Here is a 25,709-nt window from a genome sequence, read left to right on the forward strand (position 1 = left end):
GAAGCCTTTATAATATCTTATTTTTGCATTTAGAAGTCCAGGTGAATGGAACTTGGATATCTTGGTCGGTTCAGACTCCAAGGGACAAGAGCATGGCTATAGTGTCCAAAACTCCCAAGGCATCAAAATAATGGATGAAGTAGTTTTGGGGTAGCTTTCTTGGGATACAACTTACAAGGTCCAAATCACAGAAAAGGCACACCAGTGAGCAAGATTCAGAGAAGTGCTCTCATACACAGATAGCCTATAGGGGTAGTGCGGGCCCGTGATGCCATGTTTTGGGTGCTCACAGCCAGCTTGTAATCTTTGTATTTACTCTCGCTCGCCTGCTCCACCATTTTGACTGTGGGTTTCTTGTCGGTGCTTCCACTTATACAGCTCACGTATCAACCCTTTGCACACGCACCCACTGCGCTCCGCCCCAACGTCTCGCGTCTTCTGGGCTAGGCCCATCCTTCCCCTCCATCGCCACCTCTGCTGGTAAGATCTTTCACCCTTACTTTCTTCGTCAGCTCTCCATGGATTCTTGCGTTTCTGCGTGTTCCGCATCTCTTCTGCATTTCATCTGCCGCTAAAGGTAAAGCCCATTGTGTGCCATTTTGCGATGGGTGCACCTGACTCTTTTCTTCGTCGTCGTTGTAGTACTCATCTCCGATCTTGCCATACCTAGCATTTTCTGAGTGGCGAGCTCGATTTCTCTTTTTTGTTCTTGAGTCCAATGATCGACTCATGGACGCATGAGCGGGTTACTGGCATATTTTCTGAACATAGGAACTCCATGCATACGATGATACTTTGCCGCAGTTTGTACGCTAACTTGCATTCATAAGCAAAGCTTATCTACAAAACAATTCAACTTACAGAAACGTTAACCTCTCTTCTTTCTCACTAAGTGTATTTCCTTTGCCTTGTATCTCTAGGCCCTGATGAGTTCTCCAAAAAAGCAGCAGGAAGGTGTCAAAGGATGGAGCACTACATCCATATTGATGGTCATGGCACTATGTTTTTTCTGCTACATTCTTGGTGCTTGGCAAAATGGCCCAAAAAGTAATGTTTCAGAATCCCTAGCTACCAGCAAGCCCACTTCTACAGCTGAGTGCGTCACCACTCTCAATTTTGATGCGCAGCATGCTGGCAGGGAGGAGAGTGATGACACTGTGCATTTTGAATCTTGTGGATTAAAGTATTCTGAGCTCACTCCATGCCAAGACCCCATTCGAGCTCACAAGTATCCTCGCGACAAGCTTGTTTACAGAGAGAGGCATTGCCCTGCTGAGGATGAGAGGCAACAATGTCTGGTGCCTGCACCGCGTGGCTACAGGACCCCATTTTCATGGCCCAAGAGCCGAGAATTTGCATGGTTTGCGAATGTGCCTCACAAGGAGCTTACTGTGGAGAAGGCAATTCAAAACTGGATCCAGTATGAGGGTGACCGTTTTCGATTTCCTGGTGGGGGGACTATGTTTCCACGAGGAGCAGGAGCATACATTGATGACATTGCTGCGTTAATTCCACTGGCTGATGGCTCCATTCGCACTGCATTGGACACTGGTTGTGGAGTAAGTAATACGCAACTTGCATGGTTGATATTAATGTGTGTTCAGATTGCTGCATATCACAGCTCAGGTTCAAGCTAGAAGTGCGGCTTTGGCTTCATACAAGTTGTGTCCCCTTGAAATTCTGTCTTTATCTGTGTCTGCTCATGGTTGGAGTATTGTGCATTGCTATTTTTGTAATGTTTATGAACTCCTTGCTCAGCTACTTGTCCAGAAAGGTAAAGATTACCTATAACAATGGGTTTATGGTTAAGCACATTAGCACATTATAGATAATCTGGGTATAAGTGGGATCATAGACTGTTTGTCCCTCTTACTTTCATTCAACATAGTCCCCTCCTACTCTCAGTGTTTCACAGTCCCTTTACTTGATTAAGAGTGTGTTTTCTTTCTTGGTGTAGGTGGCAAGTTGGGGTGCTTATCTGCAGGACAGAAATATTCTGGCAATGTCGTTCGCACCAAGAGACTCTCATGAAGCTCAAGTTCAGTTTGCGCTAGAGAGAGGTGTACCTGCTATGATAGGGATCATGTCTACAGAACGGCTTCCATATCCTGCACGAGCTTTCGACATGGCTCATTGTTCGCGTTGCTTGATTCCTTGGAGCAATTATGGTAATTCTGTCGTATTATGTTGTTGTGTAAGATACATGTCTCAGAGATATCAAGAAATTAATTCATGAATATATCTGCAGATGGCATGTATCTGATTGAGGTGGATCGAGTGCTTCGACCCGGGGGCTACTGGATTTTGTCCGGTCCTCCTATCAATTGGAAAACTCATTGGAAAAGCTGGAAAAGGACTGAGGATGAAGTGAGGGGGGAGCAGGAGTCAATCGAGGATCTAGCAAGGCGCCTTTGCTGGAAGAAGGTAGCGGAGAAAGGCAACTTAGCTATTTGGCAGAAGCCTTGGAATCATGCAGACTGTGCTAAGTATCACAAAAGGGATATTCTGCCAAAGACGTGTCAAGGAGAAAATGCTGACTTTGCTTGGTTTGTTGCTAACTCCCTGCTCTGTATTAACTTTTTCATAGCTATGGTAAAATGGTGAACATAATTGCTAAGGTTTTGGCAGGTATAGAAAAATGGAGACTTGTATGACTCCACTTCCCGAGGTACAAGATCGGAAGGATGTGGCAGGAGGGAAATTGCAGAAGTGGCCAAACCGTCTTACTGCAGTCCCACCCAGAATAGCCAGCGGCTCTTTGCCTACTATCTCAGCCGATGATTACAATGCTGACACTCAATTGTGGCTGGAGCGTGTTTCGTACTACAAGAAGCTCGTCATCACACCTCTTGCCACAGGCAGATATAGGAATATTATGGACATGAATGCTGGCTTGGGTGGATTTGCAGCCGCTTTAGGTGTTGACAAAAGCTGGGTCATGAATGTAGTTCCGTATGATGCCAATACACTCGGTGTTATTTATGAAAGAGGGCTAATTGGAACATATCAGAACTGGTATTGATTTGCTTGTCTGTATCTTTGATTCAAAGCCTTCGGTTATTTCTTTGGCTGTAAAGATGGTTGATCATGCATAGCTCATGTTTTGATCTTATTTATGTGGCAGGTGTGAAGCTTTTTCGACATACCCAAGAACATATGATCTCCTGCATGCAACTTCGCTGTTGAGCTTGTACCAAGACAGGTGTTGAAGAGTTGTTTTGCACAAACTTTATCGTTAGTGATAAGTCGTAGGGTCTGATTAAAGGAATTGCTCACATGCAGGTGCAACATGTCTGACATCCTTCTGGAAATGGATCGCATCCTGCGTCCCGAGGGTGCAGTTCTGATGCGTGACAATGTTGATGTACTAAATAAGGCAAGAAAGATAATGAGCAGCATGAGATGGGAAAGTAAGCTGGTTGACCATGAGAATGGCCCGTTTGTGGAGGAGAAGATACTTGTAGCTGTGAAGAAATATTGGGTGGACAATGGGGAGAGCGTGTCAAAAAATGAGACGAGTTCATAGTCTACTTATAATCTGGGAATCAGTGCTTTTGGTGTGGTAACCAAGGGATGCAGGTGCACTTCCTTCTTCCTTCTGAAAATCAGTTGAAGGGTCGTTGCACTGCAGCTGCCAGCGAGCCTATTTTTTCATGTTTCCGGCAGTCTGCAATATGTCTTGTACTATGCCTGCATGAAATGTCATGTAAGCATAGAATTATGGTGGGCTTTAATTACGGTCAGGTTTCAGTATGCAACATAATAAATGTTCGCTTGTACATGGTATTACATTTTTGTGAATGGAGGGGGAACAAACTCACCGTGTGTGTCTCTCGTCTCCATTGTATCGTCAGATTCTTGAGAATGTTTGCTATGCCTATCAACGTTCTCTCCTTTTCTATTTTGCTTTAGCAGGGGGGAATGGGTGTAGCATAGCTATGGGGTGTTATCAGGTTGATGATAGGACATCAGTGTTGCTGACAATGAGAATGCTCTCAAAACAACTTTGCGTCCTGTAGTGTAAATCACGATGCTGCTCTATGGTTGATAAATTTTTTTGAGAAATTTATGCAAGTTAGTATATCAAAATTTTGAAAATTGACTCTAAAGGGGCACTTCTGTTCCAAAAGGTGGTCACAAAAAGATAGGCTCTTAACCAATCACCTTTTAGGATAGGCTCTTAACCAATCACCTTTTCCTGGCAAAAGGAATGCTTACTAATGCACAAGAAGTTTTGGACAAATTCTCACAATAATTCTCACATTGTGACTTACCTCAACATCATGAGCTTTTGTGAGGGAGGCACCGTATACCTAGCTAGGTACGATTGGGGGTAGGGGACCGCCAGCCCGGTGGGGGGGCCGGTGGTCCCTTGCCCCCCAATCGTACCTGGCTAGGTATGCGGTGCCTCTCGAGCGAAAGCTCATGATGTTATGCATTGTATGAAAAACACTGCAAAAGACTCCATTTTCCTACATGAGAAAATTTCTAAATCTTCTTGTGATGGGCTTCACACACTTGGCCATTCATGCATGCTTCCTTATTGGTACACTTATTCTAGTACAGTTATAGATCACAAGGGTGCTTTGAGTGTGAAGTAAGCAAATTTGGGGATATGTATCACAAATGATTGCCCCTTTGCATGATTTCACATTCTCCAAATCATTGTGTGGCAAATGATATGTATCGCTTTATGCTAAATGAAGCAAAGAGAGTATTTGATGTTTGAGGTTCCATGCTGTGAAAGTAAGGGTGGTAGAGACAAATATTTAACATACATCATCTCAATTCATCATTTTCTTCATTGAGAGGTTGTGCCATGGCCACATCAAAGTTTTCTCCTATGACCAAAATGCTCAAAGGTTCTTCTCCCAAGATGTCCATTCATACATGATATTGAGGGCTGTGTTTCTTGGCCTATCCAAAGGGAAAGGGCATTGCATTGCTTGAATTTTTTGGGCTAACTAAAAATTCTAAAGTGATTTCAATAATTTGTTTTCATGTTGGAGAAAGTTGTGAAAATCTGATCATGCGTATTGGATAGCCTTGCAACTAGTGGCACATTTTGAGGAGGGACATTGAAAAGGTTAAAATATTAAGTATTTAGTGTACTCCATCTTTTACGAAGCAATATATAAAAGAGCGCCCCCCCCCCCCTCTCTCACACACACACACACACAAAAACGCCGGCATGCACGGGGCCAAACACAAAAAACCAAAAATGAAAAAGAAAAAAACCAAAATAAGTGAGAGGACTTCATAGTATTAGTTAGGTTAACAAAAACTTTGCGACCCTAGGCTTGAGTGAGTGCACAATCAACTCCTAAAATATTACACGACGTTAACCTATGGCCTTGAGTGGTGATATTTGTAAATCATTCATTTATAGCTTTAATTTGGTCTTTGGTGCTTATTTATAGCTTCAAGGCTACTCAAAATCATATGTTGGAAGTGTGGACAAATAATCTGATTGGAAAAAAGAAAGAAAAAGATTATTTGAATATGCCACACTTCTTGTAATTAGGTCAAGCTAGAAAGTTACAATGACACAAACTCTTGAAGGCTGAAAGACTTACAAGCTAATTGCCATTGATAATGGTAAAGAACTATGTAGAAGGCATTCAAGATACAAGTGTGAGATCCCTCCTTTGGAAGTGTATAAAGAGAGTGCATTGGAGCAGCTACCCTACCCTAGGCTTGAGTCAGTGCACAATCAAGTCCTAAATATTACATCATGTTTGCTTGTACCGATGGGGTTGCAAAGCCGAGCGAGCTATCAAAATGTTTTTTCTACACAACGTACATAGGTGCACTTGCGCACACACACTGACAACATACAATTATCGCTATGCACATGCTCATGTTAAGGGGTCGTTGACATTGTGTACATGTGAACATATCATACCTTGCCACAATCACTACTACCTATAGCATGGGAACCTCTCCCCTTCTTTCCCTCACATCCTGTTGATGTATCTCATTACTTGGATAAGATAGTATTGCAACTTTTTACATGGTCCTTTGGCATGTGCACATGCTTTTGCCTAACAAAATTTGCATAGAGAATTGTAAATCGTGCACATAACCCCCCCCCCCCCTCACCCCCCCCCTCGTCACTATATGGCACGGCTCCAACCAGGGGGATCTATGGTGGGAAAGAGAAGCGGGAACCGCAATGCAATCTCAACCTCCGTCGACTTGGTGAACTAGGGGTGAACTAAGGGTGAACTAAGGGCAAAAAGGGCGCCCCGCGTTCACCCCTATTTCACTCGCCTCGTGGGGTGTGGGTTGAACTCGAGCCTCTCGATTGCCACACGAATGCCCTACCACCACGCTAGTGCGTGTCGCTGCCCAAGTTGGCATTGCACATGATCACACTCTAGTTCACCCGCCCCTAGTTCACCCTTAGTTCACCCCCAGTTCACCCACCCCTAGTTCACCCTAGTTCACCCCTAATTCACTGCATGATCTGACGACTGAGATTAAAGCCGCCTCGCCCCTCAAATTTGGGCCCTACATCCCCTCTGAGCCATAGACTTGTGCCATACAGTGACGAGCGCCCCCCCCGCCCCCCCCCCCCCCCCCCCCCCCCCCCCCCTCTCTCTCTCTCTCACACACACACACACAAACACACAAGAAAGCTTTATCTTTAAGAAGATCAAAACTTCATAGCGAGTCAACTATCTAAATAAAAACTTCAACAGTAGGGGGTACCGGCTGTAACAAATTCCAAAAATAAGGAGAATCAAATGAGATCCCTATCGCGGACTCCGGAGGTGAATCACAGGTCACCGGCATCGCAACATGCACTGATTAGGAGCGAATAGGCAGGTGTCGACAATGCAACGAGCACATGAACATGTTGCACGCAAAAGATAAGAGGGAGACGGACATAAGAGTAGGACACACGCAAAGATTTAAGGACTTTTTTATTATTAATAGGGTTGCATTGTATAATAAAAAATAGGGCTGCATTGTATGGCAAGATTGCATGCTTGGTTTGCTGTATCCGGGGACAGACTTGTGGCGACTGTCATCCTCTCTTGAATCAGTTCAATTTCCCCTAGGGTAAAGGGGGCCAATATGAGAACATGTAAGAAAAAAATAGTATTTTTGGGGGGGATTTTTCATATCCAGCCAGATTTGAAATTTGAAGAGTGCATTCAATTCCTCATGAAAAGACGCATTAGATGATATCAAGATTGATATTTTTTTGATTTTGCCTAAACACTCTATTTGAAAAAGAGTAATTCTGAGGGCTTTTTAGAAAAAAGAGACACTCAAGTCCCAATAGTAGTACACTTTTTAGCAAATCAGATGTGGACACCTAAGCAAGATTCCAAGCATATTCCTTTTTTTTGTCTCTCTTTTGGGGGGTGGAGCCATCTTCCTTTTGGGGGGTGGTTCCTTATTGGCCCCTTTACCCTATTGCCTTTTAGAGGGTGGAGGGACTCAATTCCAAGGTTGTGACCCTGGGATGAGATTCGCATCTTCTGAACAAATGAATAAAAGTACCAAGCTGCCAATGTAGATGAACTCACACATACAAAGATGTTTTCTCAAATTTCAATTCAAGCTTATGCCAAAAACATATCACCTTATTTCTTACATAAAAAAATCACACACATAGACTTACTTCTATTTAACATTAGGACTTACTCATGTTGTCTAGATTAAGCTCAAGAAAATTGTTGAAGCCATTACATGCACACTAGAAGGATGATTGGTTGAAAATCTTATGCGCTTAGTAAATTTCCCGTGCACGTGTGTGTGTGTGTGTGTGCGCGTGCATGCGTGCGTGCATGTGTGTGTGTGTGTGTGTGTGTGTGTGTGTGAGAGAGAGAGAGAGAGAGAGAGAGAGAGAGAGAGAGAGAGATCCACCCACCTTTTCTACTTGACCATCATTGCAATCAAGAACAACATATTTGATTGATCTACATAGAGCTATTATCAATAGAGGCATGAATGCTCAAAGCATGGGTGGGTGATAAAGCTTGAGTACCTCAACATGCTTCCATTAGCCATACCACTTCTTATAGGAGGATCGTAGCTGATTTAATTATCATTAAGTGGAACAAGGATAACAACTAATAGATACTTTATACTTGCAAAACGTATCGAAGGCTAACAAAGCTATTGTCTTATTTATATGGATGTAAGCACAAAATTTTATCTTATTTAATTATCTTGAAGTAGGACAAGGATAACAACTGATAGATTCTTTGATACTTGTAAAACGTATCCAAGGCTAACGAATCTGTTTTCTTATTTAGATGGACGCAGGTACAAATTTTATCTTTGCTCAAAGAAGATTCATTAGGGAAAGTTTAAGGTCTTTTTTTTTCCTTTTAATATTTAGAGAGAGAGAGAGAGAGAGAGAGAGAGAGAGAGAGAGAGAGAGCTCTTGGCCAATGAGAGACAGACTTCCATTACAAAGTCTTCTTTTTAAAAATTACATTTGATTTTCTAAAGTGAATTGTTTTTGAGCCACAACCTAAAGCAACTTTCTATTACGTGATCCTTTTACCGCAAGAAGGTCTCTTTCACTGATCAAAAAGAGTTTTTGAATCTTCTCACGACCTTCTTTTCCCTCCTATTCCCACCTCTCTCCTCATCCCACCACCTTCTTCTCCCTCCTATTCTTGCTACCCTCTCCTCACCTTCATCTTTTGTGTGTCCTTTTCTCTTCAAAAAATGAAGTCCACCCAGTCTAAATGCCCTTGCACATCCATTGAAACCATCCACCTTCATCTTTTGTGTGTCCTTTTCTCTTCAAACAATGAAGTCCACCAAGTCTAAATGACCTTGCACATCCATTGAAACCATCGCCACTTATGCCACGTTAGATGAACACAACCAGTGGATCCCAATATCAATAACCAAGGGTAGCTAAACTATGATGCATTAGAGCAGGAGAAAAAAAGCCTCATCCAAAATTCCATTCTTGTCATGTTGGAAAAGAAGAGTCTCTTTGGAGCCAATAAGACCGTGAAGGGAGGTTTTAGTGTGGCATGTTTATACATGCGAGGAGCTTCATCTCCGTCCCGCGAGCTCAAATCTTGCTCTACATAGAGCTAGTTGTGAGTGGTTCATATGTATACACTAGATTATTGATTGCTATTTTCACTTTTCTTTGTCTTGTTTGGTTCTTTGATCCTATAATTGTTATATTTTTTGTGCTTGTTATGAGTTACTATGCTTATTACAAACCTTTATCCCTCAAAAATAGAGGAATGGTAGCCGTTGGAGTATGTCATAAATATTTTGGATGTCTGGCATGGCTCCATTGGTGAGGAGATTTTAAAAAGGGAGAACTCGTGCATCTTTGACAAAAAAAGAGGTATTTTTGAATGATCATTTTGTTCCACCAAAATCCATGAAGGATTGGATACTATTTCCAAGCTTGCCTTGTCCTATTTTAAGAGTGGAGGGTGGCCACTTGACACTTGACTGACATTATTGTTCTAAAATTGAAAGAAACTCAAGCAAAGTTTGGCTTTTTCTATCCATCATTATATTTATGGATTTAAAAAAAAATAAAGGTAGATGTGAAAGTGTTTAGAACAATAATGTCAGTCAAGTGTTTAGAGAGTGATTATGTATTAGAATTTATGGATGAAGACTGGGCTCAAAACATAGTGTGAAGTCATGCGTAAAGTGCAATCTATTCCATTACTCATGATCCATACCCAAAAGTTCATTATATCATTTTTATAGTCGCTAACATCATGTGGGCGTTGAATTGGTCCCTTCCGTCAAAACTTGGATGATTTTAATGAGAACCCCATCCAACCATGAAGATAAGGTCCATGCACACATTGCCCCAAGTGATGGATTGCGTGGAGCTTTTACTTTTCAGATAGTTGGAACGAAGGTGTGTAGCTAATGATTTCTTTCTTTCTACCATTCTTTGCTTGTGTGAGTCGTAGTCTTACTCTTTCTTTTTCTAAAAAATGGCTTGTAGGTCCCAAGGAGGAATGAAAAGAAGTTTCTATGCCAAGAAGTGCCACAAGAGATTATGAATCTTCTTCCAAGTTAAAGCCTTCTCCCTATTTAAAGCCTTACTATACAACCAATAATGTTGAAAGATTGTATCAATTGTTGCCTACAACTGACAATATATTTTCATATGAATGACAATTGTCTCATCTTGTTGGTTTCAGTGTCTAGTTTAGCGTTATCACCCTTACAATGAGCAATAGGCCAAAAGATATGGGTAAGGGTTCTGGTTCCTCTTCCTCAACTTTTGTGAGAAAGAAGAAGGAGAAGAAAAATGAGAAAAATCCCCATGAACTGAAGCCCATAGAGGAGGAACATGTAGAAGAGGATATGGACAAGAGGGTAGAGCCAATTTTCATTATCTCCACTTACCTTAAACAACTCCCACCATGGTTGGTAGAGTATTTAGGCCCTTTAAGTGCAGGTTTGGAAGATGACATGGATTATGCTTTGGGTCTTGACATGCTAGTTTAACACAATTGGACCAGGAAAAACACACAGAGATAGATGCAAGGACTGCCACAATAACGACAAAAATTGAAAGACTATATGTCCTTAGGGATTTTACAAAATGTTCTTGGGAGTTCTAGAAGTCCTAGGACTCTTCCTTGTGGTGGCATCCTCTGTACTTCTTGGGCTCTTTCTTGTAGTGCTTGGCTCTTTTCTCTACTCATCTTCCTCCTTTTTCTCCTCCTTAGGCTCTTCTTCCTCCTTCTTCTCGAGTTTGGCTCTTCTGGTGTCTTCTCCTTCTCCTTCTGGTTCCTTCTTTTGCTTCTTATTGGCATGTGTTTTTGTTTTCCTAGGGATCTTTATGATGACAACAAGCTCCTTTGCCTTCTTCTCTTCTTTTGGAGTCACAAGAACCTCCTCTTCCTTGGATTCTTCTCTTCCTTCCCCTTTGCTCTTTTATGTGGGTTTGCCATTTGTGGTGCATGGCATCCTCCATTTCCGTGCTGATGTAGGTAGTAGCATCTGAACATTGACCATATATCTAATTAGCTTGTCCTCAACCCACCAAACATGGTTGTGGGTGTAGAATTCCTATTGATTTGGCCAAGAATGATGAGTGTGCTAGCTCTCAATAAGAGGAATTCAAGTAATAGCTATATAAATATGGTTATGTGCTTACCCTAATCTTCTTTTTTGGGTTGCAATAGGTGTAGTCAACGGATAGTTGCATTTAAGACCACTCTCCACTCAAGTGAGAAAGGCTCTTCTTACAAGGGGGGCTACACAAACACAAGGGGGAGCATTGATCCATTTTTTTGGGTTGCAATAGGTGTAGTCAACGGCTAGTTGCATTTAAGACCACTCTCCACTCAAGTGAGAAAGGCTCTTCTTACAAGGGGGGCTACACAAACACAAGGGGGAGCATTGATCCATTGTACAAGCTAATATTTACAACGTAGCAACACCATACCTTCACATTTAAGATCTACATGTTATCCATAAGCTTTATGATGAGAGAACATTGTTCAATTGCCTCTATCGCTCTTGAGGCAATCCTATTAACAAAGATACAAAGCATATATAGCAGTGGCTTAACAATATTACAAAAACACAGAAAGTGGGAGGGGCATTGGCTTAACTATAGGACAAGTACACTTACAACCTAGCCATTCTATGGTGGTTCTCAAAGGAGTTCAATATAAAACATGTTGTGTCAATGATATCAATTGCTATAAGACTCCAGTCTGAGCTATGGTAAGAGCAAAGGACTTTGTAAACAACCTCAAAGATTAAAGCCTCAGATTTAACTAGGCTTGCAAAGAAAACTTACCTCTCTTGATAGGGATGGAATGACATGGGCACTTAACATCTATTCCGGGTTAGAACTTCAGAGCCACATGTGTGATAAGATCAAATAGGATGAACAAAATTAGATTTTAGATGAACAATCGGAGAACCAGATAGACAATTGAATTGAAAAAATAGAAATAGATGTTGGACAATCAAGACAACTAGAATTGATATTTTCAAACGACTCGATCAGAAGTACATATGATAAGGCACTCAATGCTGAATTTCAAAGGAATACAAGAGTCCAAATACTTAGGATGATAACAGAGCTCTGTTCACAACTAACTGACAAAAGACTAATAGACCGACAGATCCAAAAATGAAAGTAGTGGGTTCTATTTATAAGTGTCCGTATTGAGTTCTAATTGATAGTACAATTATTGGCTAGTAAGTACTAGATGTACTGGCAATCCTAATTTATCCTATAGGCGCTTCCATAGAGTTGATTTTTGCCATCTACATCCTCTCTTGAATTTTGGCATATTTCCAAAATTCCAAATTGGACTTTGGTGTCAATGTTTGCATTTTTGTATTTGTTTATCTTGAGCCTTCTTCAAGATTTCCTTCAGTACCTCTTGGGATCATATCTAAAAGAATCTTGGCTAGACTTGAACTGGAGGAGCACTAGAAGCACTGTTCTCTTTTTGAATAAATCTGTAAATGGCTTCTTGCTCCAGTTGCTTCCTTTGCTCTGTCAACATCTCTACTTTAGATGGTGCGAGAGTCTTCTAGGTTTTTGTATCAGGGTCATAGAGGGTCTTCTTGTCTTTACTGAGTCTTGCATAATTTTTTTGTCTTATAAGACTAGTTCTCTTTTTATTGTGCACAAATTAAAGTAGTAGGCATGCTTAGAATTATGTTTGTGATGACGAAGTTTCCCAAACACCAAGTAGAATTTGTCACTCTACTTTGGGAGTATGACATGGACTAAAGAGCAGACATCCTTATGGTAGCTGAGTCTCTCAAGCATCAAATGGACCAGTCAACCATTTGGAATGATGTCGTAGGGTAAAAAGGGATCCTCTACCTGCTAAGAAACATACACTTATGACTAAGGCTTTATCTTCTCTACCTCGTAGTTGAGGACGACTATGGTTGAAGAGAGATGTAATGTCATAAAATCTAATATCTACCTATCCCGAAAGATTTTCTCATATTGAACTGATCATTTAATGTGGAAAAATGAATGGGAACAAGAGTTAGAATATAGATATGTGCTTCTAGACCTATCTCAACATGGGACCAAAGGGAGAGAAGACTACATCTCATTGAGGGTCCAAAAAGGAGATGATCTACCAAAGTGCAATGAGCAGATAATGGAGCTTAAAAGACCTTAAGGTTAGCTTCATTAAAGACCTCCAAAGGTCAGTGTGCTAAATGTCCTTAGACCTAGGACCTTTAGATACTTTAGACCTTAGGTAAGCTAGGCATGTGCTTGAGTGCTTGAGCTGACTGATGTACTTGAGGTGTTTGAATTGACTAAGGTGCTTGAGGTGCTTAATGACTAAGGTGCTTGAGATTCTTGAGGTGGTTGATGACCAAGGTGCTTGATGTGTTCAAGCCAAACATGAGCCCTACATAGGAGGGGACGAGCCCTAAAGGTAGGGGATGAGAGAGGACACACTCACACACACTCAACGCATGCCCAAGGCACAAGAGGCATAAAGGACACATGTCAAACCCCTTGCCATGTTGCTCTCATAGTGTGCATGAATCCTATTGGATGGCCTTTAGGGAGGTTCATGAGAATTTAGATCCAATTAAATAATTAATTAAGATCTCTCTCTCAAAGAGGGAAAGAGGGACACTTGTCCAAATGCTACCTCTATTGCTAGTTATGACAAAATCTTGTGATTGGCTCGGCCTTGGCATGTGCCAATGTGGTTCAAGCTAGTGCTAGGAGAGAGGGGTTCGACCAAGGCAAGGGAAAGCTCTCACATTTGGGAATACTCTCCCACACACTCACACATTCTCTCATGTGTTGAGCAAGAACTCCATCTCCTTCTCCAAGCTTGAGAAGTAGAGAGCCTACACCAACACCTCTTGGCTATGGAATGCAAATCCAACCAAGAGTCAAGCTTCAAAGCAATGCTTATCATTTTCTTCATCTCAATTACTATGCTATGCTATGCTCTAAGAGTAATGATATGTGAGGAGACTACTTCTTTCTCGTAAGAATACATCTTCTTCTCTTCCTTTCCCTCACTCCCTGCTAGGTCTCTCCACCTTTGAAGGTGTTGGGATTCAAGTTGGGGACAAGTTCATGTTATTGAAAGTTAATTACGGGCATAATATTGGTGCATGAAGCTTGCTATTTTCATAGCATAAACAAGGTCTCAAGGAACACAAAGAATGTATTGTACCAAGTCTCTTTTTATGGGAGAAACTATAATACAAAAGACTTTTAAAGTGGGGACCGGCTCCAAGTAAATCCGGTCCTCAATTGTTGTCAATTTCTCTAATTATCTCTCTCTTTTGAAAATATTGTTCATGTCAAGCTAACTAGGTATAACTTTTATTTTGCTACCTTCAATCAAGTACTCTTTCTATGTTCATTAAGAATTCTCTTAAGAAAATGCTCACTACTGTCACTTTAATTCCGCTACAATCAATGTTGTTAGCCATATTCCATTACATGAAAAGTAAGCTATTAAGGCTAATTTTCTTATATTCCTAGTAGTAATTATCTTACCAAGGATTTAAAAACTTGAGAAATAGGTTATTTTCAAGAAGTTAGAAGCCTTCTATCAGTTTCTTGAGAGAATAACTTAAATTTTCCATGAAAATTATGTTTTTAAACTTATGATCAATCTCTTAGTAGAGTGCTTATTTTGACATGTCTTCAGATTTGCGTTAAAACAAAATGGGTACTCCCCTATTGACTCATAAGCTAACTCCTTGATGAGCAACACTTCAAGAAATAGTTTTTAGCCTCACTAATTGAATCCAAAAAATTGGAAAAAAAAACATGACCCTTCAGTGTCTCAAGACACTAGTCTTGAGACACTAGTCTGATTACAAAACTAGTGTTAGTGAATGTGTGATTGATGCCCATTATCTCTGAACCATGTTGCCCCATAAACCAAGTAGGGGCTTTTCTTTATGAACATATAATGTGTGTAGTCCACGAGACCCATGCCATTCACGAATCTATAGAAACATATCGACATTCATGCCAGTATGTTTCTATGGATCAACCTTGTTTACTGGATTCTTTTAACAATTTGAGAATATATCGAGCATATTTTATGTGCTAGAGTGTATAATCTGCTTTCGATCTTGGAGACATCACTCTCTCTCTCTCTCTCACACACACACACACACACACACACACACACACACACAAAAAGAGAGACTTTTGAAAATAAGATTTTTTTAGTTATAAATCCAAATGATACTGAGAGTTACAAGTTACGTCGGGTGCAGTTACCCATGCAATGTCAATCGATGATAGAAAAGTGCCTCTAAAGGCATGAAAAAACCAAAAGTTTTTTTTATTACACACATGCAAGAAATTGTTGAAGAGGGTCGGAGCCATCATCCCAATTATCCGGCCTTGGTTATCTATGAGGTTTGCTACTTGCAAAATATTTAGTCAACCATAAGAGGATATAGTCTTTCACCTGTGTGTGTGTGCGCCTCAACACTAAGTGACACATAGCATTAAAGAGGGAAAAGGGGTGTTGGGTTGTTGGGGGGGGGGGGGGGCAAAAAGTGGTCCCACCATCGCTTGGTTTTGAACTCAAGACCTCATAGCCCAAGCTTTGTGACACATGGGCTAGCCATCTCACCCGTGTTCACATGTTGTTCCCTTAACCATTTTTATAATCTGTTATTGTGAGCCAACATGCATTGGCCGGGTTTAAGGGGTTTAATTCGTGGCCAGGTTCAATTTTAATAGCCATCTCACGACTGCGATCTCCTAAACTGTCGTGTGTGGATATACCCCCCCCCCCCCCCCCCCCCCCCCCCCCTTTTCCCTCTTCTCATGTAACCATATGCCAAACTTATATGGATGTGGAAAGCAAGAATTTGGATGAACAAACAATACAATATATTGAACAATTAAATACTACTCTAGAGCTTATAATAAACAACTCAACTACCTGGTCATGTGCTTCAAAAGAGAAAATTTGAGAGTTTCTAAAACTACAGCAAAGAGCAATAGCTGTATGCAAAATGTATATTAAAAATAGCTCCACTAAATAGAGCTTTGCATAATGCTCTATGTGTGTGTGCGTGTGCGTGTGTGTGTGTTTTTTGAATGGGAACAACTTTTGAGAAGGTGTCACTAGCCTTATCTACAATAGTGATGTATTCCTTTGGCACTCTTGTTTCACGCAAGAGTTTTCTTGTGCTAGCAACGGCACCAAGGAAGGACCCTACCGCCCACCAAGAAGCAAGGATCACATCCCTTGAGGCTCAGATCCAAGAAATCATCAAGGAGAATGAGAGACTCAACCAACGTTAATGCAAGCTTGAAGACGTGAAGGAAGTAGAGAGCCAAGCTCTACTTGCAAAAGCACACGAAGTTGAAGCCTCCCTCACCGAGACTATCATGGCAGCTCATAAGGAATCCCATGAAGTAGCACATAAGAAGATTGAAAGCAAGATATAGGCGGTCTTACAAGAATGCTGGTTACAAAAAAAATTGCCTGAAGGTTAGAATTGGGAGGCTACACTCACCATGGTGCACCATCAAGGATACCCTCAAGATGAGGAACTAACCACAAATCAACTCAAGAGTAAGCAAACGAGCTCAAGAAGATACATGAAACAAGCAAGTAAGGTAAATGGGCAATCTACCGAAGTGGTAAAGCCATCATCCTAGAGTTTCAAAATCCCAAGCCAACTCTCCCCTCAACTGAACCTCCTTAGGTTTGGTTCTTTCCTTTATTCTACCCTCATGATAGACCCTCAATCACCCTCACTCAAAAGGAACTGTTGTGATGTTCCGTTTTGGTCCCATGGGTCATATATGACCTCCTTAGATGATTCTCTCTCTCTCTCTCTCTCTCTCTCTCACACACACACACACACACACACACACACACACACACACACATATGATCCAATGACACATGAGGCTTTCTAAAACACATGAATGAATTTACCATATCGTCATATAGTACAAGGGAGAGAATGGCACATGGACCAAAGGGAAAGGCGCTCGTGAATAGAACGTATGCACATCTTGTGGCATATCTCAATGCTCGACAAAACTATGTATAGTCTCATGAGTGCCACAATCGAAAGCCTGACCTTAAGATCCTCCCAATAAGGAATAGTGATGACCACCACGAGATGCCCCCTCAAAGTCATCTATGCTTTTCCCAAGGAAAGAGCCATAGGCATAACCACCATGGTTAGAGCAATCCAAGCCTTGTAGCTCATCATCAGAATCAATCCTAAGAAGGTTAAAATAATGAAGAGCCAAGAACAAAGGACCCATGGTAATGGAAGTCCATCCAATTATAGTTAAGGCCTCGATAATTTGCGCACTCAATAGTAGCCAACCGCCACCTAAAAGGAGTCCATAATTTGAAGAGGGTCTAGATGTGTAATAGTCTTCCAAGTATGTTTTATCAGCAAACAAGCCAACAAAAATGATGCCCCAAAGGCCACAACCCCCATGCAATTGTGCTGCTTCCAAGGGGTCGTCGAAACGGAGGCGAGCTGCTAGGGCATTAAGACCAATGAGGACCCATGCAGAAACAAATCCACAAACAATAGCTGCCCAAGGAGCCACCACTGCACAACCTGCGGTTATTCCGACAAAGCCGCCCAATAGTCCATTGCACACATCTAATACACTCCAATGTCCTCCTAGCATCTTTTTTGCAAATAGAGTTGTTAGCCCTGCTGTGCTTCCTGCATCACAAAAGAAATTTTTGTTGCATATTAATTTGTGGGTATGGAAAGACTTATGCTATGTACATATTTAGATGGAGTATGCATGTACATGTATTTAAGCTTAAAATTGGTACTTAAATAACATAAGTGGCAAACACAGTAGTAAAAAAAGAACTTCTTTCCAAAAATTTGGAAAACCTACATACGAAATATTTTAGAGATAAATTTACTATATTAAAGGTTTTTGCACTGAATTTTCTTAAATTTTATATGTTTTCTCTCCTATAAATTTTACATCTAGAGATAATGTCAAAATTTGTACGTGGATTACACTAAACCTATGTTTTTTTTCCGAGCACTCGATAGACTCCGTCGAGGGGACGTTGGAAGCGAGAGATATTGAAATGTCAAAGCCATGAGAAAAAACATAGCAAAATACCTGCTAAAGTTGTGGTTAGAGCTGTCCTCCCCACACCAGACCAATATCCCAAGAAGGAGGATGAGGTAGAAGGAACCAAGATATGGATAAAGGATCCCCCATTGAAGCCAAACCATCCAAACCAAAGGATAAAGGTTCCCAAAACAACAAGTGTTGCATTATGGGCACGCATGCTCTTACTTGGCCGCCCATCCGCATCAAAGCGTCCGATCCTTGGGCCTTCTATGAGGGCACCCCAAAAGCCAGCAATGCCACCCACCATGTGAACAACCCCACTCCCAGCAAAGTCCACGGCTCCAGAGCCTAGTAGAAGGTTGCCTACATCTGCACTAGCACTTAGCCACCCATTTGTCGACCACAGCCATCGTGACACCACAGGGTATACAAACCCTGTTTGGAAAAAGGAGAAAATAAGATAGGCCACAAATTGGGTTCTCTCTGCTATGGAGCCACTTGTTATACCTGCAAAGAGAGTAGACACTTAGAAAAACAAAGGGTTATGTACAAACTAAGGGATGTAACTTTAAAATCCCCCCATGTGCAACAAATATGAGACAAAATTTGATAAATGGTAATATAATGCACTCACCGTTGTGAGTTTAGCAAAAAATAAACTAAAATCTTTTTGTTTTGAAGGTTGGACTTTTTTTTAATGATTTTTTTTGGAGAGACTGGGTAAGAACATTGCTAGTTTTCCTTAAGCACGAAATAAGTTCCTTCTCAAATAGTTGTTTTATAATTGCCATCTTACCCAAGAAGCGTAGCTCAGTTGGCGAGGCCCCACAGATTTCACCCGTAGGTTGAGTGTTCGAGGCTCACAAATTGTGCTCTTGATGGATGTATCCTTTGTCCCATTGGGGAGGTCGTTCCCATGATTGCCCTTCGAAGGAAGTATTTACAGCAGTGGGTAGCTGTGTAAATGCATGGATATGTATAAAGTTTCTCCATCTTGCTTGTTCCCTTCCAATTTCCCATTGCTTCATAAGCTCCCACATTGGTATACTTTGTGTTTGAGACTCCATCTCTGCAAGCAAGATGACTCATCGCATAGAAAGCATTGTGTGTTTATGTTGGCGAGCTTCGTTTAAACCGTTGAGATTGCATAGACGTAAGATAGAAGCTAAGAGCTGAGTCGCACCAAGGGGTAGTGGGATTAGTAAGGGTTAATTGTAACATAGGGTCTCACCCACTAGAGGAAAGAAAGCTATCTTGAATGTAGGAGATCATGAGTTCAATATTCTACATTTTTATTTGTCTATCTTTTCTAAAAACAAGGGGAGCTTTTCCTCAACGTAAACTTATAGCCGGGTTGCACCCGTAACAGTGGGGGGAGGGGAATGCACAGGGTGGCACCCAGTTTTGTTTCAAGGCAGAGGAGTCAAATCTCCCGTAACCTTCGCTTAGCACCCCCCTTTTTTAAAGTGGTAGTAGGATTAGTGGCAGCTTTCGGGTTTCGTGCAAAACATTTTCGGATTTCCTCTAAATGGTAAACATCCTCCCCCCACTCTCCCTGAGCGCGACCCAGCTCTTAGTGGGGTTATCTTTTCCACTCTATAACGGTGGCTTGATTTTCTCATTTTTTTTGAAAATGGGTAATACTCTACCCCCACTCCCCCCACTACACCTAGGTGCGGCCTAGCTCTAAGACCCAAAGAGAATAGGGTAAACCCCCACATCTTGGGCTCAAGCCCCACGGCGTGTTGAATGTCTACTACCCATGGGGGTGTCTTCTCATTATTCACCCCCAATTTTGTTACGCTATAGAAACGACGTCGTTTATCGCCTATGTATCAGCTATCCGATGCACCCATCCTAGCTCAAAACACTGTAATATGGGGGACCTCTATTGGGTGTTTTACCCTACACACAATTACACTTGACTAGGGTCTCAACTTAGATTATCCGGTGTGGACTCTAGCAAGTATCGAACCTAAGACGTCGCCGTTCACCTTTCGTTACAAATAGCATTCATGCAAAAGTTTAAAAGGCAGCTACCAGCAGAAGCGATGGCGAAAGCCCACTGGAACAGGAAGAAGCTGTAGTCGTATCCGACCTCTGCATCGGGGAAGCCACGCAGGCAGAAGAAGTAGTTACCAATGAAGCTGTTGGTGGAGGTGCCGGTGCCGAACGCGAATGCGAACCCGAAGAGGTAGTAGGAGACAGCACCACTGGCAGCATCCAGCACATTGGTGAGCATAATGTTGAGCGCATTCTTGGCACGCACCGACCCCGCGCACAGCATCGCAAAGCCCAGCTGCATTATGAAAACCAGATATGCCGACGACAGTAGATACAGATTGTCCACAGCCAATGTTGTTGATTCCAGCTGCGTGCACATTTTCTGCAGCAGCAGACTGCTTGCATCCATTGCCATCGTGGCTTGCGCTCCGCCTCCACCTTCGCCGCCATTGCCAATATTGCATATTGAGGTTGGCCCCATTGGAGAGAGAGAGAGAGAGAGAGAGAGAGATGCCTAGCTGGGATAAGTGCAAACCTGCATTTGTGAGAGAGCTCTACATAGCCAATTGTGTTCTTGTGTATGTATGTATCCTCTCTCTCTCTCTCTCTCTCTCTCTCTCTCTGTGTGTGTGTGTGTGTGTGTGTGTGTGTGTGTGTGTGTGTGGAGGGAAGGAGGGACGCTTTTGCACAAAAGCGCTTTGCACTTTTGAGTGATGCAGGCAGGAGGGATGAGAAAAGAGCGGCTCTTGTTGAATTCATCCACCCATCAACGGCTGTCATGTCTTCCCGCACCACGGGACGAGGGACGGATGATGCCTTGTGTGGCTCCTGAATTCATATCGTATAAGGTCACTAGCCAAACAATTAGATGAAAACTCACGTCGGCATTCTAAACCATCTTATCTTAGCTTAGTATCTTACTAGCCCCTTGCGATGCCATGTGCCATGTGGCACAAGCTAACGTGCCATGTGGCACAAGCTAACGCAAGGAGCGCTTCAGTATGTGTAGAGGGGAGCGACGACCAAGGGATTTCAATTTCCCGCTCTCTCTCTCTCTCTCTCTCTCGTTCTCTAGACCCCCCCCTCCTCCTAGCACGTCCCCACATCTATACCTCTCTCTCTCTCTCTCTCCCCTGCCATGTTGCTTGTTGCCCTTGGAGTTTTCAACTACCTTGCCCACTGCTGCAAGGGCACTACTTAGTACTAGCCATTTTGGAGGTTGACGCAGGTAAGCCCCTCGACCCTAATGGCTTTCTATCAATCAATATAAACAAAGTAGCATGATCGTCCAATTGCTCTCTAAATTAGAGTAGAAAGTGTACGTGTTCAAGATGCCAACAATAGTGCGCTCTCAGGAATCACCACAGAAATTTGCATTGCAATGGTAGACATGCATTTCCACATTGCCTGCTTCAATATTGAAATTGCAATGCTCTGCCCAAAGATAATATCACAATAGAAAACTCAGGATGGCGACCATGTTGAATGTTTGCCCTCTTTTAGACAAGGGTCAAAAGGTTGGCAAAATTTCTGCAGGTAATGACCAGGTAGCCATGGAATCTTCGAAAGGGTCAAGCTTGAGCTAAAAAGTGGAAACAACGGTGCTTTTTGTGAGGAAAGGAGGAGGCCCTGTTTGACCAGAAAGGTGTAGAGAGAGAGAGAGAGAGAGAGAGAGAGAGAGAGAGAGAGAGAGAGAGAGAGAGAGAGAGAGAGAGAGAGAGAGAGAGAGAGAGAGAGAGAGAGAGAGAGAGAGAGAGAGAGAGAGAGAGAGAGAGAATATGCCCGCAATAAGCTTAGCAAGCAAGCACACCGGCTATTTTTTGCAAATAAGGAGTGATGGTTTCTTTCTAGATACAATTACCTATCCTTGCATTGACATGTATGCAAAGTGGACTCTATTCATGAAGAACTTCATGTCTTGGATGCCGTCTCGTGGAGTGCATGGAATGTAGGATGTACTGAGAGTAGGGTGGCAAGCAAGCACTCTAGCTGCATTTAGCTGGTTTTTGTCTTGCATAGTGCCACACGCCTTCAAGATGCAAGCATAGGTGATTGCAACAGGAGAGATGCCCTCGTTTCGCATTTGCTGAAAACAACCAAGAACTTCATGGCCTTGCCCTTGTTGGGCACATCTGAAAATCAATGCACTCCAAGAGACAACATCCCAGGCAGGTAGCTCCTTAAGCGCTTTTTGTGCGTTCTGAAATATACCACATTTGGCATATATGTCGATTAAGATGCCAAGCACCACATATTCTTCAACAGCCCCTGACTAACAATATCAACATGGATTCTTTTGTTTGTATTAACATCTTGAGTGGTGCCACACCCCTTCAAGATACAAGTGTAAGTTGTTGCATCTAGAGAGATGCCTTTGCTTTGCATCTGTTGAAAACATTCCAAATCTTCCTAGCCTTGCCCCTATTCGGCATGTCCTGAAATTAATGAAGTCCAAGAGACAACATCTCTAACTTTTCAAGCACTTTGATTGTGATTTGTAAAGTACACCATATTTGGCATACATGTAGACCAAGGCATTGCCAAGCACAACATTGTCATTCAACAACCCCTGACTAACAATATCATTGTGAATTCTTTTGCCCATATCATTGTCTTTTGTAGTGTCACATTCTTCAAAATGCAAGCATAGGTAATTGCATCTCGAGAGATGCCCTCACTTTGCATCCTCTGAAAACAGCCTTGAGTTTCCTAGCTCTACCCTTGTTGGGTCCCGCAATCATAACACTCCAAGAGAGGACATCTCGGACATGTAGTTCCTCAAGCAACTTTTGTGCTTTTTGAAGTGCACCACATTCGTAATACATGTTGACCAAGGCATTGCCAAGCATGATGTGATTTGATTAACAGTATCATCTTGAATTCTTTTGCACATATCATTGCCTTGCATAGTGCCACACGTCTTCATGACAAAAGCTTAGGTAGATTTATTTGAAGAGAGTGCCAAAATTCTAGGTAGGTGCTCCTCGAGCACTTTCCATGCTTTATGAAGTACACCACATTTGGCATACAAGTCAATCAAGGCATTGGCAAGCACAACATTTTCTCTCAAGAGCCCGAGGGTAACAATATTGTTGTGAATCTTTTTCCCGGATCATCATCTTGAGTGGTGCGACATGCCTGCAAGATGCAAGCGTAAGTGATCGCATGTGGAACGATGGCTCTGTTTGGCATATCCTGCGATCAATGAATTCTAAGAGACAACATCCAGGATAGGTAGCTCCTCAAGCACTTTTCGTGCTTTGTGAAGGGCACCACATTTGGCATACATGTTGACCAAGGCATTTCCAAGCACAACGTTTTCTCTCAACTGCCCTTGACTCACAATATCATCGTGAATTGTTTTGCCCATATTAGTGTCTTGCGTAGCGCCACACGCCTTCAAAATGCAAGCGTAGGTAATTACATCTAGAGGGATGCCCTCACTTCTGATCCTCTTAAAACAGCCCAAGGGTTCGTGGCTGCCCCTATTGGGCATATCCCACAATCATAAATATCCAAAAGAGGACATCTCAGATAGGCAGCTCTTCAAGCACTTTTTAGGCTTTCTAAAGTAGACGACATTTGGTACTCCTCTGTGAGAAATTTCCTAGAGCTGTGTGGCCCTGCCCCTGTTGGGCATAGCCAAAAATTAGTGCACTCCAAGAGATGACATCCTCACTAACAATATGATCGTGAATTCTTTTGTGCGTGGTGGAGCGTAATTGAAATGGTGAAGATCTAGACTTTACTCTTCCACAAGTCTTTACTTCTTTCCTTGCGTTGATGATTGCTACTTAGCATGAGAGGGGGTTCCTCTCATTTCACTGGAGAGAGAGAGAGAGAGAGAGAGAGAGAGAGAGAGAGAGAGAGAGAGAGAGAGAGAGAGAGAGAGATACCCGATGGGGTCCCACCCAACCCTCTCAAGGGCCCCCACATAGTTGCAAATGCGGTATTTGCTTTTGATTGCATAGGAATGTACACACATGTGATACCTCAAGTGCAAAGTTTACTGACTTGAATGGGGAATGGTGCCACGGTAACTCTTCAAAATGAAGCACCTTTGGGCTGATTTGATGCACCTTTGGGTTTGTCTCGACGAGGGGTTGATGATGGTCACCAAGGGGTCGATGTGGGGTTGATTTACGCTCCCGATGTTAGAGGAAACAAGGGATGAAAGCTGGCTGCAAAAACCTACATATGGATGCAAAAATGCAGCCAATCTGCCCCATAAGCACGACTGAAACACAGAACTTGATGAAATAGATGATCGGTAGCAATTCATGGAGCATATGCGTAGTGTGTAAGAGAGGCAAGGAGAGAAGGGAAGAAGAAGAAGAGACTGTAGACCTGTTTGATGGAGCTTGTGAGAGAATACCTCTCACTCTCCTTATTGTTCATTATAACCAAGTGAATGAATAAGTGGGTGGTCGCCCACCCGGCCATAACCGGCCGCGGGCCTGAAACCCCACAATCTCCCACTTGAAGGTCAATGTGGCCCAAGTGGCTAAATAATGTAGGGACTACTATGTACAAATGTACAAAACCGTGAAGCATGATTGTAGCTTCACCCTACTCCCATCATCTCTATGTAATGTGCAAACCGCTTTGGGGCTAGGCTCTTTGTTAGAGCATCCACTGGGTTTCCATCTGTGTGAACTTTGACTAACTCAATGCTTTTGCTAGCCAAAATATCTCATACCACATGATACCTGATCTCTATGTGTTTTGACTTGGAGTGAAACACGGGGTTTTTTGCTAACACAATCGCACTCTGATTGTCTCAATGTAGCACTGAAGTATGGTGTATACCAAAATCTCCCACTAGGCGAGATAACCACACATCTTCCTTACTGGAACTAGAAGCTGCAACATAATCTGCCTCAGTGGTGGAAGACAAAGTGCAATTCTGGATACATGATCTCCAAGAAACTTTGGCTCCTGCGAACAAGAAAGTAGCCAGATCTGGATCGCCTAGTGTCCACACAACCCATATAATCCGAATCAGTGTGTCCAACTATGGAAACATCATTGTTGCCAAAGTGTAAGCACTTGCCAGTTGAGCCCTTGATGTATCTCAAGATGTGCTTCACTGCTTTTCAATGGTTTCTTCTTGGATTTTCCATAAACCTGCTAACCACTTCCACTACATATGCAATGTCTGGCCGTGTGCTAACCATGGAAAACATAAGACTGCCAACTACCAAAGAATATGACACCTTTGTCATCTCTGCCTTTTCAGCATCCGATTTGGGACAATCATGCTTGCTATGTTTCTTGTATGCAGCCATAGGGGTACTCAATGCTTTTCCCCCCTGTATATTAAAACGTTGCAAGACCTTGTGAATATACTCTTTCTGAGAAAGTTCAAGTATACCACGTTTGCGATCTCTCTTGATACACATACCAAGAAAGTGATGTGCATCGCCCAAATCTTTCATAGCAAACTGCTTGCTTAAGGCATCCTTGAGAAGTGCAATCTCATCTTTTGACTTCCCGGCTATGAGTATATCATCCATGTATAAAATCAGAATGATGAGGGAACCGTCGTTCTACCTCTTTGTGTACAAGCAGTGATCCTCTTGGCTCCGTATGTAACCTTGGGACTGAATGTACGTGATGTACCATTGTTGTGAGCCTTGCTTTAATCCATACAAAGCTT

General features: G+C 42.3%; 2 protein-coding genes across 2 annotated transcripts; one reads left to right on the top strand and one right to left on the bottom strand.

Annotated features, from left to right (window-relative positions):
• Window positions 1-323: 323 nt before the first annotated feature.
• LOC147446339 (putative methyltransferase PMT17) lies at window positions 324-3,820 on the top strand. Its single transcript, XM_086525597.1, has 7 exons — window positions 324-480; window positions 921-1,559; window positions 1,958-2,168; window positions 2,249-2,546; window positions 2,629-3,015; window positions 3,125-3,202; window positions 3,283-3,820. The coding sequence occupies exons 2-7, from the start codon at window positions 927-929 to the stop codon at window positions 3,524-3,526; spliced, it is 1,851 nt and encodes a 616-aa protein (XP_086381723.1). The 5' UTR covers window positions 324-480; window positions 921-926; the 3' UTR covers window positions 3,527-3,820.
• A 13,067-nt stretch (window positions 3,821-16,887) lies between these two features.
• On the bottom strand, window positions 16,888-20,695 carry LOC147446340 (ammonium transporter 1 member 3-like). Its single transcript, XM_086525598.1, has 3 exons — window positions 20,087-20,695; window positions 18,092-18,553; window positions 16,888-17,670 (listed from the first exon to the last, which is right to left on the bottom strand). The coding sequence occupies exons 1-3, from the start codon at window positions 20,529-20,531 to the stop codon at window positions 17,063-17,065; spliced, it is 1,515 nt and encodes a 504-aa protein (XP_086381724.1). The 5' UTR covers window positions 20,532-20,695; the 3' UTR covers window positions 16,888-17,062.
• Between the last annotated feature and the right edge of the window lie 5,014 nt (window positions 20,696-25,709).

The sequence above is a fragment of the Adiantum capillus-veneris genome, chromosome 12 (genome assembly GCF_014529385.1).
Source record: "Adiantum capillus-veneris isolate H3 chromosome 12, ASM1452938v2, whole genome shotgun sequence".
In the NCBI taxonomy this organism is placed as follows: domain Eukaryota; kingdom Viridiplantae; phylum Streptophyta; class Polypodiopsida; order Polypodiales; family Pteridaceae; genus Adiantum; species Adiantum capillus-veneris.